Source organism: Cygnus olor, chromosome 19 (genome assembly GCF_009769625.2).
Source record: "Cygnus olor isolate bCygOlo1 chromosome 19, bCygOlo1.pri.v2, whole genome shotgun sequence".
Lineage (NCBI taxonomy): Eukaryota > Metazoa > Chordata > Aves > Anseriformes > Anatidae > Cygnus > Cygnus olor.
Genome location: NC_049187.1, coordinates 3,832,501 through 3,858,784, shown reverse-complemented (window position 1 = coordinate 3,858,784; position 26,284 = coordinate 3,832,501). Strand labels below are relative to the sequence as shown.

General features: G+C 54.6%; 1 protein-coding gene across 7 annotated transcripts in view; it reads left to right on the top strand.

The window, feature by feature from the left end:
- The window catches only part of ASTN2 (astrotactin 2), a 363,384-nt gene that overhangs the window by 96,827 nt on the left and 240,273 nt on the right, over positions 1-26,284 (top strand). For all 7 annotated transcript variants that reach the window (XM_040531095.1, XM_040531093.1, XM_040531092.1 and 4 more), the window contains 2 exons: positions 14,196-14,345; positions 22,604-22,711. In XM_040531095.1, the coding sequence (XP_040387029.1) occupies positions 14,196-14,345; positions 22,604-22,711 (258 nt within the window). The remainder of the gene's footprint in view (positions 1-14,195; positions 14,346-22,603; positions 22,712-26,284) is intronic.

Genomic DNA, 26,284 nt, shown 5'->3' with positions numbered 1-26,284 from the left:
CCAAAGGTTCTTTCAAGTGTCAGTTCCCAGCATTAATTACCAGGGATGGCACGCGCGATGAAGATGGAGCGCTTCGGCTCGCCCTCCACCTGCTCGTGCCGCTTGCCTTCCGCCAGGTGCCGGGCAGTGATTGATTTGCAGGTGCTGGGAGCTTTCCATCCGTTGGGATCCACGCACACCGTGCTGCGCGGCCGTGGGCTGTTGGGCTCGATCGCCCTTTCTACGAGGAAGTGTTTTTTGCTCCATGCGATGCTTTTGTGTTTATCAGGTCAGGCGGGAAGCAAACTGGACATCTCCGTGAGGTACAGCCCTGAAAAATAGGAGAGAAGTCCCTGCCCGGCCCGGCAGGTCAGGCAGCACAAATAACTGCTTCCCAACCCGTGGGTGAGCCGAGCACGAATGCACTGAGCCAGACGTTCCCTGCCTTCTCAGGCGGCGCGCTGCGCTGCCGCGGCTGCGAGGGCAGCTCCTTCGTGCTGCCGGAGCATCCGAAGTGCAGCCCGGTGCAAACAAACAGGGGAGCAATGTGCTGAATAATGACATCTAGCAACGAGCGTGTCTGAGTGATAAAGTTAATGAAATTACAGGTTCTGACCTGATACCGGGCTCTGCTGCGGGTAGATAAACAGCAGGGCAAAGATGAGATGTTTATTTCTCCCTAGCCGCAGCCTGTAATCTGGATGCACCGTGCAGGGCCATTAACATTATTGCTGTTATGCAAAATCATTTTTGATTTGGGGAAGAAAAAAAAAAAAAGAAAAAAAAAATCCCCCAACTCCCTAGAAAATGGAAAGCTGACAAAATTAGAATTGCAGCAGGAGCACAAACTGACCTGGTGACATTGCACAGAGCCCAGATGAATTTAGACAGAAGAGAAATCTAAGGCAGCTTAAGAAGAAAAGCACTCTTTTTTATTAATACAGTAAAATGAAATAGAGGGAGGAGGTGATAACCAGTTCTAATTAGCCCAAAGGATGCTTTTGTGCCGGTATGGAAAGGGAGCCAAAAGGTCTCCTTGTGCTTTTGGGGTTATCACTGGCAATTAGAAAATCTCTGTGGGGTCTCTGCCTCATGGGTGCCATCTCTCCAAACCCAGTCCCCGTGCGTACGAAGCAGCCTGCAGTTAGTGGTGAAGTTTTGGGGGAGTTGTGCTGGCAATGTCTGCGTCCTCGCTGCCTCTTTGTGCCATGCCCCATTTCCCCAGGTGGTTTCCATCCCGTGCTCCTGAGGGTTTCTGCTCTCTCACCTTTCCCAAGCAGATGGCCCCAAGCTCTCCAGCCCTTTGGGAATTCCCGACTCGCTTTGATCTGTTAGCACACTTGGCTATCATCTCTGCCGACACCCTTTTATCCCTCAGCAGCAGGATCGCTTTGCTTCTGCTTCTCAAGCCCTGTCCCGAGGGGTTTGGCCCCCAGTCCATCGGCAGGTGGGACACGCTGGATACGTGGAGATGGAGCTGATAAATGAAGGTAGGTAGAGCCCAGCAAGCAGGTGGGGATGTCCCTAGGTGCCTGTCGGGTTGTCCGTGGGTTCCCTGGACCCTCCAAGGATTGGGAAGCCAGTTGTGGGGCACGGGGAAGAGACTGCCGAACCAAACCTCCTGCCTGCTGAAAGCTGAGCAGAAAATAGATGTCAGACTTGGAAATCAGTATCAGCAATTCCAGTCCTGCAACAAAGGACCTCTCTGTATTTTCTTTCTTTCTTTCATCTTAAAAAAAAATATATATATATATATATATATATAAAAACCTTTTCAAGCAGGTCTTCGTGCTCACCTCACCGCGCAGTCTGGGTACGGCCTCCAAGTCTAGACGGGAGGCAGGACAGTGCCGGCCGTGCAGGTGATTAATGCCGCAGGCATATCAGAGGCGTGGCTGTGCAGTCATCCCGAATCTGTATCTCCTGGACTTTCTTCTAACTTGCTGTGTTAGCGTGGCAAATCTCTGAAGTTTCTCTCACTTAATCCATGCCTTTCTCTGTAGCGAGAGCGAGAGGCTTTTGAGCCTGCCTCAAAGTTGGTCTGGCAGCCGGAGCGAGCCTGGAGAGGTGGATCCAGCCCTGCTTTGGTGGCCCTGGCCACGTCCCTTAATGTTCGCTCCTCATCTGTGACCTGGAGAAGGTAGCCACGCCAGGTGCCCCAAGGGCTAAAGCAGTTACAGATGGTAGGCAGGGATCTAAATCCATCAGCTCCAGGCGTGGGAACAAACTCCACCAGATGTTATCCGGCGGGGCTGCCTGAGCCTTGCCTGGGGCTGGGACCTTGCGGGGGGGCAGCTTTCCTACAGGGGGCTCCCTCTGCCTGGGAGGTGAGAGCAGCAGGTCAGGGTGTGCGGGGAGATGGGAGAGATGGGGATGGAAGAGGTCGTGGTCCTGACAGCTCGCTGCCAAACTGCTCTTGGGTTTCTCTGCAAGGGGGAGGCGCTGAAGGAGAGTAATTTTGGCAGGGTCGGGGATGCAGGATGGCAGCACGGGGACAGGTGAGGAAGGGTCCGACGTGGGCCAGGGTTGTGCTCCCCAGGGCAGTGCTCCAGGCCGAGGTCAGGATTCTTGAGGCTGGAGAAAGAGAGGACCGAGATACGGAGCAATAGGGCAGGTAGTTGCGCCGTGTCCTGGAGGTGCTGCTCCTAAAACAAACACGAGAGTGCTGTAGGGGCTTGGAGGTGGGTTTAGAGACAGGGACAGAGCTGGAGGCAGTGCCCTGCCGTGGGCAGGGGTAGGACCTTGTCCTCCCTGGTGGAGATCCCACAGAGGTGCCCCTAGCTTTGCAGCGGGGCTGGGCACCGGGGTTTGCTCCTGCGGGCAGATGCAGGGCCCCCGGGAGGCACAGCACCAACCAGAGGCTTCCCGAGCCTTTAATAAATAAAACGATGGCTTAACATTTGCTGGGGCTGGAGAGGAAAATGGGACAGTGCGTCAGGCCGGCGTCTGATGCGTCGTGGGGCTCTATCTTCTTTTCAGGGGCTTAATGGGATCACGACCCTCTTTGTATTTGATCAGCTTTTCCCGGACCTAATCCTCAGCAGCTCCATGTGTAATTTGCAGAGCCCTTTGAAAAATGTATATTCACGCAGCCCGTGTGGCCATGGTGCAAAGGGCTTTCTGCAATCCACCGGTTCCTGGCTGCAAACAAACAAACAAACAACTGTGAGTTCTATTATTTTTTTTTTAAATCAAAATAAACAAGACCGAACAGGGCAGGGAATGGATCCCGATTCAGGAAAGCATTTAAGCACATGCTTAGTTAGTGTCTGTAGTTATGAGAGCAATTAAAGCTGTCTTTAAGTGCGATGTGCTTAATTCCCACTGATTTGAGAGCATCGCTGGAAAGAAGAGACTGGGGGCCCGGCTGCAGAGGTGGGACCGGGTGTGCCATCGGGCCCTTCGGTTTTATGGCAATGCCAGCTGTGTCTCGATGTCGATTTGAAAACGTGTGTACCTGCCAGAGAAAAGCTTTGCTTTCCAGAGAGAGAAACGTAATCATAATTAATGTATTAATTGCCTTTGGAGCCCTCAGGATGGCTGCCAGGCCGGGGTTTGAGGTTTGGTTTGATCGCCGTGTCCAGGAGGTCTGATGTGGCACGCGGCAGGGGGTCAGGGATGGGGACAGCCCCAGAGGGTCCCACATCCCTCTGCTAACACCCCGTGAAGGCTTTAACATCTCGCAGACTGCCTCGGGATTCTCCTGATGACCAGAAAGCATCGGCATAGAGAAAGGGGTCCTGATGTGATGGCTTTGTCGTTGTTTGTCTTCCCCTCCCTTTGCTGTATCCCACTCACTGATTTTATGAGGCAGAGGAGGGAAGAAGCAGATGGAAAATCAGCTCCTGATGATGCCATAGGGAACAGAAAACAAAGGGGTCTTTTAGTTTGCCAGCGTTTCGCTGAGCATCCCCAAGGGATGGTGGCTTCGTGACACCCTGCTGGCGTGTCGGGGCTTTGTGGCAGCACGAGCCTGGAGCCGGCCAAGTGGCTCTGTGCAAAGGGAAGGACCCGCTGTGATCCCCTCTGCTGGCCAAAACTCGGTGACTTGGGGTCCCCCAGGGCAGCAGCTCTTTTAACTTTGGGTTTTGTAGGTTTTGTGGGACCGTCTCAGCCCCTCAGAGCCTGCTGAGGTTGTCGTGGCCGTTTTGTGTGCAGGAGCCCTGAATTCCCTGGGTGTCCAAAGTGCTTTTCATCCAGGCAAGATCACCAGCTCAGAGAAGATGAGCCGTGAAGTTTTGGCTGTCCAAGGAAGACAAGCCATCAGGAGCTATATTCATATAAGCGCCAGGCTCGCGTTGTGCCTCGCTCTGTGCATGACGATGAATGTTTGATAACGTGCTGCATTATTAATGGCAGAGCTGGGTTGTGGGCCAGTTGGTGACCAGGATTAGCTTTGAGAAGATGTTTTTTTCCTGATGCAAGTTCTGAAAAGTAGTGTGGTGGCTGCTTATTCTCCTTGGAAGACCCCGCGGGATCTGAAGCATCCTCCCCTCCGGGGTTTTCTGTGCTGGGACTGCTTTGTGGCGCATTGCACGTTGCAGCGCAGCGCTGGGAGCACTGTCCTAAGGGTTGTCCTCCCATCCACGACACGGTGTCAGCGTGGAAAAAACCTGCCTTTGGCTCCTGAAGTCAGTGAATGTGGAAAGGGAGCGTGGATGCTGCAAGGAGGGAGAAAAATGTGCAACGTTCCCATTTCTGATGGGAGCAAATAGGTGCTGGTGAGCTTTGGGCAGCCCCCAGGATGCATCGCGTGGTTCGTGTCACCTGCCTGGGAGCACGGGGATTGCTCAGCCCCGGGTGCTGGGCACGTGGCACTTGGTGCTTTGTCACCCTGGTGTTCAGCAGGCATCGGAGCTGAGCTGCTTGGCATGGCGAGGGTCACCCAGCAATGGACTTTTACTGGGAGGGGAGCAGGGAGGCCAGCTGCAGCGCCAGCCCTTGGCTCTGTCGGCATGCCCTCTTCCTTCGGGTCGTGTCGTACCTGGCCCCGCCGCCCTGCCCCTTCGCTTTGCCAGCCTGCCCCTGAGGAAGATGGATCGGGGCCGGGCTCCTCTGCGGACCTGGGGTCTGCCGGCACCTCGCAGCCCCATCCGTCACGCGGCAGCGACCTACCTGCAGGGCCGGCGGGAGAGGGAGCTGCTTAACAAGGGCTTCAAATCACCGCTCGCTGAAGGCCCCGGTGAGTTACAGCCTGCGCTACGCCTTCGCCTGCCTGCAGCGGGATCCTGCTGGGCTCAGCCTGGTGCCTGTGTTTCGGAAGGGTTTTTACTTCCCATAGCCTGGGCTTTGAGGCGAGCAGGTGCTGCCACGTCCAGCTTCGTCCTCCAGCTGGGCTTCCTCGGCCACCTAGGGATGGGGCTTCCTCCTGCCCTCGGTGGACTCGCGGTGGTGCTCCCCAGGGCGGTTTTATTCTGATTTGGGGAATGTGGGAGGAGGGAGGCTGGAGGTCAGCGCTGCTCGGAGCCGGCGGCTCTCCTCCCCGCCACGCAACATTAGGCTGGGCTGCTTCGTGTGCCCATTAGCACCGAATGGGGAAGCTTCCTCCAGAGTGTTTTTATTTAACTTTTCAATTATTTTATAACTTGAGGAGTGTTAGCTCGCTGCTGCCGAGGGTCGGCCTGTCTTCTCTGCTCTCTGCTTGCTGCGTAAGCTAAAAAGTTATGGTGTCTCATAAAATAAAAGGTGGGAGTGGAGGGGGGGGGAAGCAGAGTCTCCGGTGGCCTGGATCTTCTCGGTGCTGGGGCAGAGGGAGATGGGCGGGCTTGGTGGGGCAGCATCCCCCTGCCAGGGGCTTTTCCTTGCTGCGGTTCCCATCGGGAGGAGAAATGGGTGGAGGGGATCAACGCCTCGTCGATGTCAGGGGAGGGCTGTGCCACAAACGTGGCTGCCCCCTAGTAAGAGCTGAGGATTTCCTAGGGTGAAACAGCCCCTGGGGAGGGCAGGGGCGGCCCGGGAGGGCTGGGACCCGGCGGCTTGGCAGGGTGCTCCCAGCGCAGAGCTGGGCTGTCGGGCTGCGGCTCACGGGCGTTTGATCTTTAGCAATGTGTTTGTAATTATACCACGTTATCTTAATTACCAAAATGGGAAGCCAGGAGCGTGGCGAGGGGAAGGGAAAGGTGGAAGGAAGCACCGCGGGGAAGGTGAGGGGTGACAAATAACTCCCAGCTGCTGTCGGTGGGGCCGCGGCTGTGGTCGGCGCTGGGAACAGCGCTATTAATACAATGCTTATTCATTTCATATCATAAAAAAAAATGGAAGTGCTTTGCAATTACCCAATTCCAAATGAAATTAACATTCCGTGGCATTTTCCAGTAAACGGTTAGTTTGCACACATGAGTGGAGGCAATTAGCTGGGAAGTGATTGAGCGCCGTGACTGGAGAGAGGATGAGGACGGGTCGGGGCGCGGGGCGGGCGCTGCCGCGGGCTGGGTGCTCGCCACCCCGAGGGGCTGCTCAGCCACCCGGAGCAAGGACAGAGGCTGCAGGGGTTTGCTCCTGCAGGTGTTTGCTCCTGCAGGTATCTGCTCCATCTCTGTGTTGGTGGGAGAAATGGCAAAGCTTTGCATGGGAGCAAAAAAAGGGGAGAAGCGAAGAGCTGGGTTTTATTGATCCGGATTAACCCTCTTTCCTTTCCAGGCTTTGCTTTGTGATCTCTCTGTGCTCCGGCTGCCTGGGTTGAGCCGAGCTCCTCTGATCCAAAGCAGACCATGCCAGCCAAATGTCTCTGCATCAGCATGAAAAAAACCGGGCTCTGGCTCTTTGCGGTGGGCTAAAAGCAAGAAGGAAGGCGATTAAACACGAGGGCTCTCCCGGAACTTATTTAGCGCGGGTGCTTTAGCTGAGCTTGTGCCCAAGGACAGCCGACGGTGGGCAGGTGGTTGCGTGCGGTGCCTCTTGGCGTGACCCCCAAAAGACGTCTTCCCTCCCTGCAGAGCTCCAGGGGTGCAGAACCCCCCGTGCTCTGCACGCTTGGGCAGCACCAGCGGGGTGTCACGGGGCTTTGGGCACGGTGAGGGACTTGTCAGTGGCCACGTTTGCCTGCCTGAGCTTTAGACTATGTTGCTTGTAGGACTTTTAAAGGAAATAGTGATGCTAGCGGCACAACCAGCTCTGTCTCAGATGGGTTTACACTGGAGGCTTGACTTTCTTTGCTACTCAGGAAGCAAAGTTTTGAATTTTTTCTTACCATCAAGGCGTTTTTAAAGTCATCCTCTGTGGCCCGGATTCTGCAGCACCTCTGAGTGACCCCGGCCGGCTTTGAGCGCTGCGGGGTGCCCGGAGGAGCATCTCCGGGCTGGCCCCTGCAGAAGGGGCGGCCGGGGCTGCTCTGTGTGGTGGTGGGAATCCGGCCCCTCGCAGAGCTGGAGCTGGGGGCAGGGGGGAGCTGGGGACAGGGGGGCTGCAGCCAGGGCAGAGGCAGCCCCTGGCCACCTCTCCTCTCTCCTGTGCCTCACAGCCGCCTCCCAGCTCCTCCAGTTTTTGCCCTTCCGAAGAAGGAGGAGCTCCGAGAGAAACCTGCAGACGTGCATAGGGGTCACAGCTCTCTATAGGGTAACCGCTGAATCCAAGCCAGACCCCCTTCGTGTGCCCTCAGAGGGCTGTGGGGTGCGTGGCACCCTCCGGACCTGTCCCCCCTGGGGACCTCGGTGGGATCGCAGCCACTGTGGCTCCGTGAGCCGCAGGGATGGGGACAGCCCCCGGAGGGTCCCACATCCCTCCGCTAACACCCAGCGTAGGCTTAAACATCTCACAGACCGCCCAGGGCTGCTGTGCCGCACGCCTCTCCCGATGTCCCCCTTCCCCGAGCCGTGTTAAAAACCAGCGGAGACTTTTTCAGATTTGTCGAACTGCTGAAAACCTGCGATGGTATCAGGGCTTCTTCCTGCCTCGTGCCAGATAAGGACAGTGCTGGCTCCGAGCCCAGAGCCGAGGGTGGTGGGGAGTGGGATAGGGAAGCCGTCATCTGATGAATATGTGAAGGAGGAAAGTGCATTTGTTCGGTTTCCCTCAAAGAAGACATTGCGAATGAAACTTTTAACTCCTGCTGCTGCCCCATCCCCCCTTCCAATTTGCAATTCCAATCAGGTTTTTACGTATAAAAATCTATTTTTGTAGAGAGAGATTTATTAACATATAAAATAGTCTATTAATGTATATTAATGCCTACGTAAAGAAATGTGTACATCTGCTATTTTAAAGCCCAACAAAAAGGGAAGGGAGGGAAAAGAAGGAAGAAGCTGAGATGGAATACGAGCCTGTTTCCAAAATGCTCTCGGGGTTCCCATAGCCCTGTGCTGCTCAATCTGAAAACCCCTGTGAGTGAAAGAGCTTCCCAAAGAGGTTGAGAGCCTCGCTCTGCCGTCGCAGGAGTGGCCTGGAGATGTATGCTTTGCAGGAGGTGCTCGGTGCCCTGCTGTATACGTGGTTATTTGTGCTTTGTTTTGATTTAGACACACACACAGAGGTATATATATAATTTGTATATATACATAACATTGATAAATATGTGCAAACATATATATAAAAATAAATACGTGTTTATATAAATATTGTATATATATATTATATAACATTTTTGGATATTATATGTATCAAATATGTTTTATTTATACAGATGCTGAGCTGGCCGTGTAATGCAGCCAGCACTCTCCTCGTATTGCTTGAACTTGGTGTGGCTGCACGTGGCATGGAGTGGTGGAAAGCAGGGGACCGACGGGGACAGAGGCTCTTGCTCAAGGCAGGAGGTGGCAGAGGTGTGTGGTGGCTGGCAAAAGAGCAGGACTGGTAGTTTTTAATGTTTCTTATGTCTTTGGTGTACTCAGTTGCAGGGCATTGCTATCCAGCTGTGCTTTCTTCCCAGTAAGTGTAAAGTGGTTGTACAGATCTCTCCTACCTTTATCACGTAGGCTTTGTCACAATTATCTAATTTTATGCTAGTAAAGCTCTCTGCTTTCTGGAGCTTAGTACCTTTAGGGTGGCACTGTTGAAAATCAGTCCACATCCCAGTTTTAGAACAAACACCGTTGCTTATTTCATGCTTCAGAAAACAACAAACACCCATTATTTAGAGCTGGTGAGGAAACAGGGTTTCCACCACGTGGAAAAATTCCAGCATTGTGAAATTCTTGCTCATCCCAAATAGGATGGGAAAGTCAATTTCTTAAAATATTTTGTAAAGTAGAAATCTCCAGAATGCTCCTCCAGTAACATCGAAATAAGCTTATGGAAAGTCGGGGTTGATTTAGGGGGAACAATTATACCAGTATTAAACTGGTGAATGTACCTGATGTGCGTTACGGCTGTCGTGGTACGTGAGGCTGGCGGAGCCAGCACCATTCGTTCACAGGAGAGCACCCTCCTCTCCTCTGTGCCTAGAGAAGGTGAATTAATCAAAAAATGCTGGAAGCAGTCGGTAAGAGGGAAGGAGCTGGTCTCAGAGAGGAGCTGGCCTCTGAGATGCGGAGGCTGCATCATGCACGTGGTCACGGGGCCAGCATAAAGGAATGCAAAAGTCAAAGTAAATGAGGAGCTAAAAACCCCACCAACCTTGACTTCTAATTGCATCCAAACTTTTCCAGTAATTTAGTTTGACGTGTTCTCATGAAGCATTTCGATCCCAGCGCAGCGGCATGTTCAGCTGAGCAGTGCTCGAGCTGCCCGGCAGGCTTCTTGGTGCTACCTTCCCTCTAAAACTGGGAGCATTTTAACCACTGGTAATGGCGAGGAATCAGCATGTGACCCTTTGACACTCAGAAATCGAAGAGAGCAGTGTGAAAATCAGGTGCTTAGAAACCCATATATTTTTAAATACTTTTTACTCAATATCTAGCGTGGGAGGCTCTGGTACATGCAGGCATTGCCTCCCCAGCCTTCTCCCCGCAGCTGCGAGGCTGCAGGTGTTGTGTGAGAATGAAAAGGGATGCTCATGGCTCCGGGGACCTAAACTTTTAAGCCAAGCACCAAAGACTGGGACACTGAGGAAAGCTGTTCCCTTTTGGATCCTTGAGCCTCGCCGCTCTGTCTGAACGTGCTGCAGGCTGGGCTGTGGGGCTGTGCAGCTCTCCAGCCACTCACCAAGGCGCTGAGCCTGGTTTGGAGAAGCTGCCTGTTCTTCTCCTTCCCCGCTATACGCACTGAGCGTACCCAGGGTCTCTGTGGGTGCAGGCGCTTAGGCTGAGGGCAGTTCTCCAGCGAGCATCCACTGAGGCCGTGTGCGGACATTAAAACATCCCAAAAGCAAGGCTGAGGCCTTGTTTCCAAGGTCTCTGGGGTCTTCCACCACCGGTGGCTCCATCCCTGCTGCCCAGCCTCTGCTGGCTGCGAACACGGCTGTGCGTTCAAAGGGGTTTTGTGGTTCCTTGTGCTGGACCTTTGAGAACATCCTGGGATGGCGGAGGCACCAGGAACCAGCACATCCCTCGAGTACGTGTTGTGGGTGGTCACGTTGGTCTCAGCCTGGGATCGTGTTCTGGAGAACCCTCTCTGGCCGTGGAAGGTAAGGGGCTGGTTTTAGTCTCTCTCCCCAAAACGACCCCCAGAGCCCGTGCACCAGGGGAAGGCACAGCTCTCCTTGCTCCAGTGGGAGTCCCACGATGGCTGGAACAAACGCTGCAGCTTCCCATCTTGGTTGCAAGGTATTTTTACCCAAACACCGCTCACACTGTTCCGCTGATGACTTTTTGGGTTTTGTAATTTTTAAGCCAAAGAACGTATTTTCCCACTGCAATTTGTGCCAGCAAAAAGAAAGAAGGAAAGGCTATTGAGCTGAATTGTTTTGTGGGAGATGTGCAAACGAATAGGGGAGCCGTAAGGAGAACAAATCGCTTTCAGAATAGCGTATGGGGGTGGACAGGAGGGAGGTGTGCAACGTGTGATGTGCTTTACAAAGGTACGGCGACCTTCAGCTGTGTCCTTAGCTCGCTGGTGGAGGTGGAAGCTGATTTTGCGGAGGCTGAGGAACCTCGCGTTTCCTCTGCTTCAGCTGGGTGCTGGGCTGGCTTTGTGCTGCCAGGGGCATTGTTGGGACGCGATGAGACGGAGATGGTGGCGGTGCTGCGCCAAGCCCTGGGGCGGATCTCACCACCCCTGCGGGGCTTTGAAAACTCCCGAAGCGGTGACGAGGTGTGAGCTACGTCGTCCCGGTGAATCCATCTCCTTTCCCTTGGGAACTGGGGGCAGGAGAGAAGGCAAGCTGGCGGGCTCTGCTCGGTGAGAGGGTGGTCCTGGTGCGTCCGAAGCCGCGTCCCGTTGGGCTGCAAGGGGGAGCTGGTGATGGGGAGGGGAGCGGGCAGCCCCGCGTTTAGTGCGAGCATCCCACCCGGCTCGTGCAGGGCAGAGCTGGAGTATTGCTTTGGCAGGAGCTTTGCACCACCCCTCAGCAGTAACATTCTCGTCCTTCTCTAGTGATAACCCCCCCCCGGGAGGTGTAAAAGCCAAGCACATGTGTGGCCGTGAGGTCTCCATCCACCCTTGGCAGTGTGTGCATGTCAGTGGGGGGAAAGCCAGGCTGCAGTTTGTGGGGGCCTGGGTCTGCTGTGGTGGGCACCCCCGGGCTCAGTAGGGTCCTGCCAGCCTCGACCAGCGTGGTGCATCCTGGCGTTGATGGATGTTGTTGTCTTCTCCCTCCTTGTTGTCGTGGCTGGCAGTGTGTGAAGGGTCCTCCCTTAATCCTTGACCCCCGTTGCTGTGCCGCTTTAAGCCAAGCTACCTTTCTGTTGTCAGTGAGGGTTTTCTTCTGGTTCTGCCCCCCCCGGCCAGATCAAATTCCTTTTGCTGAGATCACGTTGACACAGGGTTTTTCATATTTTTCTGCATTGCTCCAAACCCCAGAGCTCAGGGGTAGAAAAGCCACGGATGTGCCAGTGCACACGGGCTGAGTGGTCAGACCTTGGGGTTTTCTCTCTCATTCCTGGAGTTAGACTAAATATCCATAGCATCGCAAATAGCTGGTGGCTGCCGTGGCCGTCTCCTCGTGAAGACGATACCTCTTCCCTGCTCCTGGCAGGGGAGGGAGCTCCTGCTCCCTTCCCCTGCTCCCCCCCGCAGATGAGCACTCGAGCGGATGCCTCTGGATGGCTGTGGACGGACGTGCAGAGCACAGTGGCCAGGTGGGGTACGGTCACCACGTGGCTCGTTGCTCCTCTCAGCCAAACAGGGAACATGCAGGAGCTGCAACCTCGCCGTGGTTCCTCGTGAGCTGCAAACACATCTCCACCTCCTCCTCCCTCGGCGCTCTCCTGGCCTCCTTTCAGTAAATAATCCTCAGCCGCACGGGTCGTGCGATCCCTGCTCCGCCTGCGCGTGTGCTGCGCTGCCCAGCCCCGAGGTCCGCATGAGTTGCCATCTGTTGGCGGGGAGGCGCCGCCACGCAGCTGCTGGAGGAGGTCACGGACGTGGGCATCCTGCAGGCACCGCGCTGGGGGCTGGGACGTGCCCGCTGCCGGCCGCCGCTCCCGCAGCATCCATCCCTGTGCTGGGATGCGTGCCGTCGGGAATAGCACAGAGGATGGCACAAGGTGCTCTTTTGGGACCTTTCCCTGCTCTTCAGTTCCCCCAGGGTGATGTCTGAAGGGGGATCCAACACCGCAGGGTCTCGTGGTGCTTGCTGTTTGGAAGCTCACCTCTCAAGGGGCTTTGGGGGGCTCTGAGGTGTGGTGCCTGGGGGACCCTGATGTCAAATAATCGGCAGGTGCAGTGTGTCTGGTCCCTGAGGCCACTCTCTCTGGAGCTTTCCTGAAACAGTTCCCACCTTCAGTGCTCACCAGGCAGCGAGTCTGATCCTCGCCCTGTGTGGCAGCACCAGGCTGATGGATTCACGCAGAAGCTCTCCCGAGCCTTCCTGGTGTGCCTGCGCAGACGAGGAGCGGCAGCCGGGCTGCTCCTCTCCATCCCCTTGCAATGGCCCTGGCAGGTTTCCAGCGCCTCTGCGGCGTGCGGGTGTAGAGAAGCCCCCCCGGGTGCCACAAAGCCTCACGCCCTCGGGACAGACATAGGGACCTGGGGGCTGCAGGGTCCCTGCTGTCCGGAGGAGCTGCGAGGTTGGAAGCCCTCACCTGGAGCTGGTGCGTTTTGGCCTCCTCTGCTCCCTGCCTCCCCCTGTCCTCCTTGGCAGTGCGGGGAGGAGGATGCTCTGCCTGCTGGGTGCTGTGCTCGGGGCTCTGCATGGCCGCTTTTGGAGCCTTCTCTGTCTCCTTATGAAAGCCAAATCCATGTCTAGGATTACAAATGCCCTGTCCTGCCCGACCACCTCCTCACAGCACGGGCACCCCACGTGCTGCTCAGGGGATCAGAGGCCACAGCGCGGGGCAGCCGCGCACCCCGAGCCCCTCCTGGTCCCGCACAGCTCTGCCGGGGCCGCGGGCCCAGGGGCTGCGGCGGGTCCGGGCGTCACCTGGGGAGCTCCGAAATGCCGGGGCTGATCCCCAGGTGGGCAGGACGTGGGTGGTCTGCACCGGCCCCCCACGGGAGCGCTGCGGGCAGGGCGAGCTTCTTGAGCCGATCCGAGGCTCCAGGACCCTTGCGATGGGGACGGAGCCAGAGGTGGCGTCCTGCTGACGGGTTTGTTCGGGGAGCTGACAGAGGCGGAGCTGTTTGTTAAACCCGGGCGACCTCTGTGGCCTTCCAAAGGGCAGACCTTTTGATCCTGAATCTCGTCTTTGCCGTTCGCAAGCGTTTTCATTGTTTCTACCCGCTGTGGCAGGTTTGGTAGGGCAATTCTGCTTTTTTTGCGGTTTTGTTTTTTTTAAAGGTATTTCTGGGTGCTGGGGGGTGAGAACCGCGAGGGCAGCTGCATAAATATCAGCAAGCTGTGGCCTGCCGTGGTGCCCCAAAGCAAAGTCTTTTCTGGGCTTGAGCAGTGTAAATGGAGAACCCAAAAGCTGCTAAGCCCGGAGTCCGTGTGGCTGCCGGTGGGGTTCCTGCCTGCTTTAAGCCCTTGGGATGGGGCTTCCGAGTGCAGGAAGGGGCAAGGAACGATCAAAAGAGCTGTAAAGCGGCGTGAAAAAAAGGTTATTTCTGTAAACTCATCCTTTGCTTGTTTCTGTGTTTTTGGGAAGGGTTGGGAGGTGCCCTCCGGGTTCCTCCGGGTGACCTGGCAGGCTGGCCGTGTCCCATGCTGACCCGAGGGGCTCCGGCTCCCCGAGGAAAGGGCAGTGCCGGTGGGGCTGGGGGCGCTCGGGCACCTTCTAACTGCGGTCCCTTTGCCGGTGTTGCAGCTCCCGAGGTGACGCAGGAGACGGTGGAGTCCCTGATGCAGAAGTTCAAGGAGAGCTTCCGCACCAACACGCCCATCGAGATCGGCCAGCTCCAGCCCGCGCTGCGCAGCACCTCCGTGGGGAGACGCAAACGCCGGAGCCGGCCCCGAGGTAGGCTGCTGCTGGGGATGTGCCGCGTCCAGGTGGCTCGGCCCGGGGGTAAAGGCACGAGGGAGCAAGGGGCTCGGCCCAGAGGGAGCCCTGGCGCTCCTCGGTGGGGGGGTGAGGAGGGGAACCCCCCGCAGCATCCTCCGAGTGGCCTGGCGGAGGTGGGTGGGCGCGGTGCCACCCCGCGTCCTCCCCAGGGATGCGTCCGGGTCGGGTGTGAGGCTGCTCCCTGCCCAGCCGCCCTGCCTAGCCCAGGTGGCGTGGGAGTGAAATGCCGTTTCGTGGCAAGGCTTTAGTTTGGAGAAATGGCTGAGTGAGGCTCATTTTGGATGTAGCTTGCATCCCTGGGACCTCTCCTCACCGCGCTCTGCCAGTGCTCGGAGTATTTCGGTTATTTTGCACTGATTTTAGGGGTCACGCAGAGGGCGGGAGCAGCATTTTAGGGCACTGCAAAGCGCGCTGGGGTGCTGGGCTTGGTGTAGCTTTAGCAACCAGGCTGGAGCGAAGGGAGAAGGTGGGCTGGCACAGCCCCGGGGCAGGATTTGGCCCCACGGCTGGGCAGGAGGGTGCCTGGCCGCGTCTGGCCAGCACGCTGTGGGGAGCTAGGGAGGAAATACTTTGCTTTCTGTTTACTCTTGGTTTTGTTTCTCATTTATTTATGAGTCTGAAATGTGATCTTTTATTCTGGATACATTTTCCTGCAATACAGGCCTGGAGAGAGCTTTTTTTCTTTTTTTTTTTTCAGCTCTGCCCATAAATTATTCACTTAGTGTGAAGAAAATGTTCTGACTCTTTAACTGGTTTAAATTATTTGGTTTGTTTTCTAGTAGTTATTCAAATCCGTATATCTGAATTTTAGCATATGCGGGGGGGGGGGACGGGGGACGGGATATGTTTTAGGGTCCACAGTGACTGTCTGCTGAAATTACCCTGATTTTTTTTTTTTTAAATATTTATTATTATTATTTTATTTCCCTTTAAAGCACATGTAGGCAAGAGGCTTTTTGGTCGTTAGTGAGGCACGTCGATTAATCCTCGCTGGGCTGGGAGGACACATGATGGGCACTGCTGCAGCCAGCCCCCAGCCGAGGTGCTGAGCCCCCCCGTCCCTGGGGAGACGTCTCCCCCAGCTCCCTGCTGGTGCTCGCTGCCTCCCAGCAAACCCTCGGCACCTGCCCAAGGGTGCCCCAGGGCAGGTTGAGATCTTCTGAGTGTCCTCGGGAAGATCTCCCGGGCAGGAGGAGGTCTCCTGCACGCCCCTGGAAGGTCCCCAGGAGCATGTTTGGCCAGACCCATGCTGTAAAAGGGGATTTTTTTTGCCTTGGGGCTTTGCTGCTGCTGTCTGTGCATCCAGCAGGGAGCGGGGACCCCTTGGGGGCAGAGCACGCCCAGCTGCCTGGCCCCAAATCTGCCTGCCCTGCCCCTTGCTGTGCTTTGCTCTCTCACAGGCGTCTGTCCCCTCGGGGGCTCTGGGCGTGTGGTGTGCCGGGGGTCCCCTTTCAGCAGCGGGTTCTTGGGCTGAGAGGAGGGCTGGGGCTGGAGGAGGGGGAGACTAGGGCTGGGAGGTGAGCAGGGTGCCTGCACCCCGAGCTTTCTGGGCTGGTGGCTTCGTGGGGCTCTGCTCCTCCCTGAAGTGCTCACGCTGGTGGTTGTGTGCACCCTCGGACATGGTGGGGAGCTCTAGGGCATAACTGGCCCCGTACACGTTAGGGGGAGATTTATGGGAGTCCTCCCTGACAAAATTTCAAAGGCTTAATGGTCAGAAATCGCCAAAAGAGCCCTGAGAACCAAGGCAGCGCCGGCAACTCAAGCAAAGAGCTCCCAGTGGCCCCATCCCCTTCCCCTACTGCTTCCATTTCTGTCTGCACGTGAAGTGAGGCCGGGCGCTGCTGCGGGGTCGGGAGCGATGTTTCCACGCCGCCTCCACTCCCCTCCCATTTGGAAATGTGGGTTTTATGGCCGGTGTTAATCGTCCCTCCGACGGGCGAGCGGTTGGAGCGCTCCCGCACATGAAGATGAAGGTTAAACGATGATATCACAACTTAGGATGTTTGCATTTTACATCCAACTGCAAACACAAACCCTTCGCCTCATTAATCCTTTGCAATCCATTTTTTTTCCCCTCTCTCTAGATGAAATTGTCCGTTTGGGATGCATTTATTTCCCCCTAACAGCCACATGACAGTTCTGCTGATGGAGTTTGCATCCAACTTTGTTACTGGGTAGTGACAAGTTGGCCTGACGGATGCGTGTGTGTAATTATTTCCTCGCGGTTCGATTTAATTAATGCTTAACCTCATCAGAGTCCTACAGTTGGAGTGCTCTCTCTGCAGGAACTGCTCTCAGCAAAAGGATTTCCTCCTTTGCAGAAAGGCTCCAAAAAGGCTCCGAGTGCCTCACGGAAAGAAGGGAGGAATAAAACCGCAGTGGAAAACAAACAACCCGCCACCCCAGCCCAACACAAACACAGCTTGGATAAGCTCTGCCTTGCTTCGCTTCCCCCCTCTAAGTGCATTTAAACTGCTGCCTATTGCCTGTCATTAAATCTGGTGCCACACTAAGTGTTTCTAACAGCTCTGGGAAAGGCCGTATTTTATCAAGATTTGCTCTTTAAAAAAACAAACCAAAAACCAAAAAAAAAAAGCACAAAACCCCTCTCTATTTACAGTACCATATATCTTTTTTTTTGTGTGTGTGTGTAATGCCTTTTTCATACAAACTTTCTCCCCAAACACTTTTATCGAGTGGGGCGTACTTAGGGTTTATAAATAATACGGGGAGCGGGGATAACGGGGGTGCAGGTGCAGAAGTGGGACTTCACCGAGCTCTGGGGTGGGTCAGGACAGGCTCCGTGCTTTGTGGGGCCACATTCAGGAGCCGGTCACCCTGGTCTTTCGGGTCCAGGGATGGTCCCCAAGCTGGGAAGTCGATCTCGTGGGGGCGTTGGGTTTCTTCGCACATCCTTTAGTCCTGCAGTAGAACAGAGCTGTTGGTGTTGGCCTTGGCCTGGGAGCTGCGCTGAGCTCCTCGGGTTAGGTGTTCTGCCAGGAGCGCTGGTGGCTCTGCCGATCTCGTGTGGATGTAGTGCGTGATGCACACCACCAGCATCCCTCGGAGGTGAAAAGGAGGATTTCTAAAATCAGATGGAGGGGAAAAAAATGAAACTACTCTTCCAGCCCAGCTCTCTATTATCAGGATGCCCATTAATTATGGCGCTAATTGGAGCAGCCTCGTTGTCTTGGGCCTCACCTACCTCCACTTTTCCAAGGCGGGGAGACCAGCCCTGCTGCCTCACGCCTGTCCCCGCACGTTCCCCAGCCTGGTGTCCCCAAGGGCCGGGCTGTCCCCAGGGGAGCAGCAGGACGAGGGTCGGGCTGCGCAACCAGCCGGGGTGCGCTGGGTGAGGCCAGGGCTCCAAGTGGGGTCTGGTGCCCTCTCCTGGGGTAGGCACTTAAAAGCACCCTGGCCACTGGCACATTTCGTATTGGTAAAAGAAGAAAATCATCGCTGTATTTGTAAAAATCATCATAGTGTTGGTAAAAAGTACCCCGAAGTGCAACGTCGTGGTGGGGCTGGTGGCCAAGGCGTCCTGTCCTCTGTGCGCAGCGCATCTCACCTTCCTTGGTCAACGGGAAAGCTCCGTGGTGCTTTCCCCTTTTAAAATAAATAAGTGATTAACAGGTTGTTGGGCCCGAGACCTGATTTAGTGTTGGTCAGGGCTGTGTCTCAATGCATTTTAGAGGTCTCAACCGTGCCATAACTTACCAAAAGTTACGCAGGCAGGGCTGGGCTTGGGCAGGCTGTCCCATCCCCGCTGCGTTTGCAATTCCTTTCCTTTGCCCCCCGTCCCATGGAGCTGTTTGTTTGCTGGAGAGGTTTTTGGGGTTCCACCAGGGAATTTGCTTCGTCCGGGTCAAAGCATCCAGCTCCCCTCGGCTGCTCCTTGCTGAAGGTGGACCCCGAGGGTGCCCCCTTGGGCTGTGCGAGCGCTGCTGCGCTGGAAGGCCTGGGAGGGAGCTGGGCACGTCCTGGAGTGGCGCTGGACACATCCTGCTGCAGGAGCGTGGCGTGGTCCAACGAAGGGACAGTGAAGATCGATGAGAAGGAAGAATTGTAATTAACTGGAAGCTGTGCCCGTGTGTGTGTGTGCGTGTGTGTGTGTGTGTACACGCCTGCTGCAATGACAAACTGAGCAGAGTGCGTCGTTTTTTTAAAGGCTCCTTCCTTTGTCATTTTTGCGTTGATTGTCCACGTTTCAAAAGAAAATGTTTGTCTGCTTTTTTTCCCCTCTCCACTTCTAATTTGCCTTTCTCCAGGCACGTTCGGGTAGGCAGCTTTTCAGATTTGTGGTGTGCTTTTGGGGGGTAAATAAATTCACCTGAAACTTCCCACCTACCTAGTTGTATGGCTCCAGCTTGTGGCACGGGCAGCTGCTGCCATCGTGCAGGGAGGTCGTGGGCAGCGAAAGCTGCGGGGTCAGGGCTTGGCCCCCTTTTTGGAGGGGAGGGATGTGGGAAACCCTTTTGCATCGGCAGGCAGAGCCGTGGTTGTGAGACCCTCTGATAGGAGCTGCCCGAAGAGCTCCCAGTTGTTATTTCTTTATTTTAACTCAGCTGTGATCTGCTCTGTATCCCCGGTCGTGTCTGTGGGAAGCTCCGTCACCTCCTGACTTTGGGGAAGGGATTTAAAATTTCACGTTTGCTTTTCTTTTGTTTTATGTTTTTTTTTTTTTTTTTTTTTTTAATGACAGAAACATGCATTTAAAAAACACACGTGGATCTGGCCAGCAAAAAGGCTTTCGGGAGGGCCGAGCCTGCAGCTCCTGCGTTTTGCTTCCTTAGTTCTTGCTTGGCAGCTGAACCTCTTAGAAGAAAAATTCCCAAAAATCTGCACCCTCCTGGCTGCTTTATGTCCTGTCACCCGTGGAGGGGCTGTGGGGGTGCTGGTGGCTCTGCCACCCCCCCGAGCAGCCTGGGGGAGCAGTGCTGGGGCCGCTTTGCAGGACACCTGGAGCCCTGGGATCTGTGCACGTGCACTCGGACACCCCAGGTGCCCAAATTACAGGGGCTCTGCAACCCCGGCTGGGCTGTAAGGTGTACTCATTAACGACAGGCTCTTCAATTATGTGTCCACGGGATGTGTTTGCGTTGGATCCTTGCCTTGCTCCCGTCTGAATGAACATCTGACTCAGAAACAGCAGCGCGCCCCCTGCCCCAGCGCGGGGCTGAGCCGGGATCTGTTTGAGGGGATTAACGAGCTTGTAAATCTGCAAACAGGATTAGCGAGGAGAGCACCTTCATTGAGACATCTGCCTGTCGCCGCGGGGCCGGTCCCAGCCACGGGGACGTGGGCATTCGGGTGCTTTCCCGGTGCCGTCCTTCTGGTCCGGTTTCATCCTCAGGTGTCGGTGGGAAGGGACGGCACAGCGGGTGCTGCGGGTGTGCCGCCGGGTGCGAGCCTCGGGGGAAAACAGCAGCGGGGCTTTGTGAGTCCTTTCAGAGCAGTTTGCTGTGCTTTGGAGGTGTAAACCTCTAAAATGGGTGTCAAAATATTGCGGACTCTTTTTTTTGGTATGTTTTTTGGGAACTGAGCACGGCGTCAGGTCTTATTTCCTAAAAAGCTCCTGTGCAGTGCTGTGCCGTGGGGAGCCCAGGCAGCCCGTGGGGTGCTAGCACAGCCTTGCCGGTGCATTGCTGGTCCCAGGCACCTCGGGGTTGTTGTTCCCATGTCGAAGGGACTCTCCCCGCTGAGCACCTTGCTCTGCGTTGGGATCGGTTGCGGCGATCAGGATCTCTTTTCCCTCACCGGGCATTTTCCTCCCAGCAGCCGCAGGCAGATGGCAGGAGCGCTGGTGCTCTCAGCCGCGAGCATCCCAGCCCAGCTCCACGTGCTGGTAGCAGCGCCCCGACCCGCAGCCATTCCAGGGGAGGCTTCTGCAAAACCCTGGGACCATCCGAGTGTGAAATCAGACCCGTGGTGGAACTGGTCACGAACAGCACTGCTCCATCCTGCGTGCTCCAGAACCCTGAAAACCACGGCCAAAATGAATTCCGGTGTCCCCAGCAGCTGGGATGGATAAAAGCACTTCCCTGCAGCTGCTTCCCTGCCCCAGTGCTGTGATTCCTCACCGGGCACTGCACGTTGGGTCGGAGGAGATGTGTCTGCTATGGGCTGGCGCAGGTCCCCACCTCTCGTACTTTGACATCCTGCATGGTTCTGGGTAATAAGAAAATGCAATATTGCTGTCACCAGCTCTCCGAAAACATCCAGCCTGAGTAATTTAACATGTCAGAGCCATCCATCACAGCGACGCAGCCGGCAAACAAACGCAGGGCAGCTGCAGGGGCTGGGATGCGGGCTGGCAGCCCTTGCCGGTGTTAGAGCGGGGCCGGGCCAAGCAGAACCTGATCCCCTTCCCTTCCTCGTCTTCCCCTGAGGGGTTTTGCTCCGGTTGCTGGTTTTGCAGCTGCACCCCTGCTGTAGCCGTTCCTGCTGCCCCAGCAGTATTTGCTGCTCCCTGCTGGCCCTGGCGTTTGCAGCAGGCACCGGCAGCTCGTGCGGTGGGGTGGGGGGGACACCGAGGTCCTGGGTTTGGTGGCCGTGGGGCACAGCTGTGACGGGGGTCCCAGACCCGCAGCCAGTGGCATCAGCCCTGATCGCCGCTCTCTGCTGCATTAGCACATTCCTGCTGCTTGCTGTCTTTTTAGAACCCTAATGAAAATATCCAGGTAACACCAGGTAATTAATGGCTACGCTTTAGGGCCCTTCATCACACCTGGCAGTAAAACAGCAAACACCCGGCAGCGTTTACAGCGGCGGGGATCATCGCCGAGCCCTTCATTGGCCGCCGGGCTTCTTGCTTCACCTCGGTGCTTCTCACGGTGGGCACTGTCCGGCTCCAGGCATCCGAGAGTTGCTCCTGTGCTTGTCTGCATCCCTCTCCTTTCATCCAGGGGAAAAACCTGTGGTCAGCATCTGTCCCCTGCCCCTGGGCACCGCTGCGTCCCAGTGGGGCTGCAGAGGGGGTGCTTGGCAGGGCTGCAGCCCGTGGACCTGGGTCAGATTTTCTCCCTGATGAGAATATGCCATATTGTTTTTACCACGCAGCCTTGCCCCTCAAAACCTTAGTCTCTGCATCCTGAAGTGGGATCTTTGCTGTGATGAGGAGGTCTGAAGAGGGACAGGGTTGGCTTACGCTGAGGCTGTGAAGTCCCCAGACCTATGTGCAAGCGCTGAGTCCTCCCGGCTGGTTGCAGGAGGAAGGGAGCTGCTGGGGCTGCTTCCCTTCCTTCTCCAGCTGCCCTGAGGGTGCTGCGTGGGGTCAGGACACGGAGGGGTGGGAGCACATCCCCCTGTGCGGGAGCTCCGGGCTGCCCCCGGGGCTCTGCCTGCCCTCCTATCATCCTGGCGATGAAGAATTTCACAGGGCAGAAGGCAGCACTTTCATTTTCTGTTCTCCTGCCAAGAAATTATGCTTCTGCCTAGAATAAAGGATTTTTAAAAAACACTAAAATATTTTAATGGCAGTTTAAAGGCCCACTGTCAACCCCCAGAGACCTCTTTGCTCAAAACTTTGTTAGGATTGCAGGCTTTCTGCCAGTCAGTTTGTGCTGATTTTCAGATGCCTGTTCCTCCCTAGCAGCTGGGCACTGGCCCAGGGAGGCAGGGGGGTCCCTCAGCATCCCGAGGTCCCTCAGCAGGTGGACCTCGATGCTTGAGAGCCAGCCCAGCGCGTTGTGGAGCTCGTGCCAGATATTTATGGTGTTGGAGCCTGGTAAGCAGCGTAAGGGTGTGTGCTGCTGGCTGTCCTGTGGCTGTTGGGGTGAGCTGATGCAGCAGGGAGGGGGAACAGACCCCCACTCTGTGGTGGGGGCCCTAAAGGCACCGTTAATGCTCTTGAGTGCTGTATTCGTCCTCTCTTCTCTCTGCTGCTTTTTCTTTGAAACAAGCACCTGAGAAGTCACCGTACTTCACCGCGTGGGTGTCTTTGGGGACAGCAGAGGTTTTCTTTGTAAAATACATTACAACTTCCTGGGGGCAAGAAGCACCAGTGCTTACGCTGCGATGGGGTCCTGATGAGGGTACCAGCAAAATCCCAAGTGGCCGCGGTGCCCAGCTGCTTCTGGTGACCCCAAGCAGAGCCCCTGTGCGGGGAGCGGTGGCAGCTGGCCAAAGGCACCAGCCGTGCGGAGGTGCTCGCTGCTTGCACTGCTGGACGCCCCAGCTGACAGCGCTGATCTTTTCTGCTCTGCTGCTTGCAGGTGGGATCGGGTTTGGACGCGCCAAAGGGAACTCGGGCTCGGAGGCAGACGATGAAACCCAGCTCACCTTCTACACCGAGCAGTACCGGAGCAGGAGGCGAAGCAAAGGTAAGAACGAAATAGCCACCCATGACGTGAATGGGTGTAAGAGAGAAAAAATAGTTGAGCATCGTGGCTCTACCCTTGGGCGATGCCGTCTGTTGCCACACGACTGTGGGTGAGGACCGTGAGAGCAGTCTGTATTGGTGAGGATATCCCGAGATACGCCGTTTCCGCGATGCAGCAGGGTGCAGGGTCTATCAGGATCTATCGGTAACGTTTCCCAGCGGTGTTGTTGGGGTGCTTAGTTTCTCTGATTGTTTCTGGCGTTGGTTATTTCAGCAGCCCAAGCGGTGGCTCCTGAGCCCCTTTCCCACATCCCACTACCAGGCCAGCGCTGGGGTGGCTCAGGGGCAGAGGTTTTTTTGGGTACTGCTCTTCTGCCTGGGACTTCCTGTGCAGCACCTACCCGACAGGGAATTCCCGTGCTCCCTCCCAACACAGAGGCAATTAAAAGGAACGAATCCAAAATGAGGGCCGGGGAAGGGATTTGTAGACCAGAGTTTTGTGAGTTAGAAAAGCTGAGATATGGAACTACTGGCTGTAGTTTGAAACGAGTGTCCGTGTTTCCTGTGGTGACACAATACCAAAGCATTTTGTCGAGTTCCCAGTCTTTTTGGAGGAGGACAGTGCAAGCCTTGCTGCTGTTGCATTTGCAAAATTGCTGTCAGGAAATAACTCTGTTGGGAAGCAATTTAATAATTGCGCAGGGGGTCTGCTCCCTCCGTTTGTTTTCCGTACTAAGCCAGGCGTCGGCAGAGAGCAGCGAGCTAGGTAGGTGCTTGCGCCCACCGCCGCAAATGCAGCTCCATTTGTTTCAGTGATTAGGCATTCAGATAAATGTTCACAATGTGTTTAATTTGAGTGTGAAATTACCTCAACACCTATGATCAGCTTGATGACTGCACACTGGAATAAACACACGTGTGCATGGTGTATGGCATTCGTTCCTGCTGAAATGTAAGGAATTTTGGTTTTATTTTTTTCCCCCAGCATGTTTTAGAAGCATGAGAAATTCCCATGGAGTTTAAAAGGAGCTTTTGATGAAAAGCAGGGAGAGAAATCAAGACTTAAGTTACTTGTTGCAGTATTAATATAGATGGATTAAGAGTGAAAAGATTTTTTGATGCCTGTTTTAGAAAACAAGGAAGAAATTGGTTGTGTGGCAAACTAACAGTTGGTTTTTCAATGGGTTACTTTGAACTCCTGGGCCGTGGGCAACTCCATGGGTACTTTGGAAAAGTTGCTGAGGTTGGGGTTTGGTTTTTGTTTTGTTGGCAAGGGGGAGGTGGTGCCCAAGCAAGGAACAGAAAATTGCATTTGAAGGAAAGCAAACAAAGCTTTGCTTTCCTGGTGCCCTTATACCATCCCCATTAGGTCAAGTGCTCAGCCAGTGCCTTGAAACATGCTTGCACTGTGTATACCCAGTACAAAGATATTCTTACTGACATGAACGTTGGCTTTGGGTTGTTCATTTATGCTTCTTGTATGCAAATATAAAGGAACAGATAAATGGGAAGAATACATTTATTTTTATTTGAAAAAGGAGTTGTTCACCTGGGAAGCTGTTGTGGTTTAGCCCGGCTGGCAGTCAAACACCACACAGCCGTTCGCTCACCCTCCCCCCTCCCTCTCCGGGATGGGGGAGAGAAACGGGAAAGTGAAGTCTGTGAGTTGAGATAAAGACAGTTTATTAAGACAGGGAAAAGAATAACAACAACAATAATAATAATAATAGTATTAATAGTAATAATGTGTACGAAATAAGTGATGCACAATGCAATTGCTCACCACCCGTTGACCGATGCCCAGCCTATCCCCGAGCAGCCGGCCCCCCTCTCCCCCCCGGCTAGCCACCCCTATATATTGTTCAGCATGACGTCAGATGGTATGGAATACCCCTTTGGCCAGTTTGGGTCAGCTGTCCTGGGTCTGTCCCCTCCCAGCTCCTGCTGCATCCCTAGCCTGCTCGCTAGCAGGACAGAGAGAGGCTGAAAAGTCCTTGGCTTGGTGTAAGCACTGCTCTACAACAATTAAAACATCAGCATGTTATCAGCGCTCTTCTCATTCTAATCCAAAACATAGCACTCTGCCAGCTACAAGGAGGAAAATTAACTCTGTCCTAACTGAAACCAGGACAGAAGCTTTGATGACTGGCTTTGAGGGGAGCTCAGGAGGCAGAGCTGGTTTTTAGGTCTGTGTTAGGGCTTGAGTGATGCTGCATAAAACAACTTTGTGTTCAGTAATGGGTAAACAAGGGAATTGTCTTGCATAAAGTCCCTAATGTATTTTCCCTCCCGTTTAGGTAAATTTTGCCATTGCAGCATCCTTGAAAGGAATTTTCCATTATCCTTTCATTGACTTCTCTATCCCTTGTGGAAGGAAAGCAATAGCTTAGTAGGAAGCCACAGTACCAAACTCATAATTACAAGTTCAGCAAAGATCCATAATTGGACAAGATCATAATTCTAATAGAGAAGGACGCGTTGTCAGATACAGTTAATTCTTACAATGATGTTCCCATATTGATTCTGCAATGGTTGTGTGTCATTGCTGGTGCCGTGAGATAGTTATCAGGTCCAAGGAGAGAAATTCCTCGTGACTCCTCTCCTCAGCCTAGGTTTTGCAGGATTGAGCATAATTACTGATGCCGTCGAGTCATTGATCCCAGCTGATGTGATGGGAAGTTTCCACTTAGGTGTTGTGTGGGTTCACTTTGACTTTGTGCTGTGTCAAAGCAGGCTGGTTAAGTGGTTGTAGGCTTTATTTTTCTCTATAGAAGAAAGGCTGCAGGTTTCATGAGGCCCACCGGTGTGCTTGACAAGGTAAATTAGCAGGATGTTCCCACAGGTAAATACTGAGCGAGGGCAAGCTCACTGTACTGTGATTGGTCTGGCTGCTCTGTTATCTCAGCAGCAGCAGACATTGACATCTGGTTTTCAGTATGGGAATGCACGGAGAAGTAACGCTGATGAGGCCAGCAGCAGAGCTAGGAACATTGCTTGTCTGCAGTCCCCAGTATGCTGCAGCGTGTGTCTTCCCAGCTTTAAGGGCTGTAGGATCCACTACACCAATGTCCGCCTGCTTTTAGAAACTCTCCGGAGAAGTTAGTAGGGGGAAGTGTGAGAAAGCAAAAGAGGATTTCCTGTGGACCTTCAGCCATTGTCTGCCTGTTGGGCAAACAAACTCCCAAACCCCCCTTTTGGAATCTTTACGCAACCCCACACACAAGAGGACACTGCGCTTTCTCTCCTCTCAAACAAACCCAAAGAAAACCCTAAACCTAACCTTAATTAGGACCCTAAAAAACACGTATGGTGCCACTTTCTCCCATCAAAAAGTGCTCCCAACGGAAGCCTTCTGTACCTCTGAACTCCCTTGGGGAGCCTTCACGCAACCCCCCACACAACAGGAGTCTGCGCCTTCTCTCATTCTAAAAAAACCTAAATGTACCCCAAACCCTAACACCAACCCTAACCCTTACCCTAACATTAACCTAAACATAACCCGAACACTAATTACGGAGCTAACCCTAAACCTAACTCTAACACTAACCATAACCCTAACCCTAACGGCGGAGCT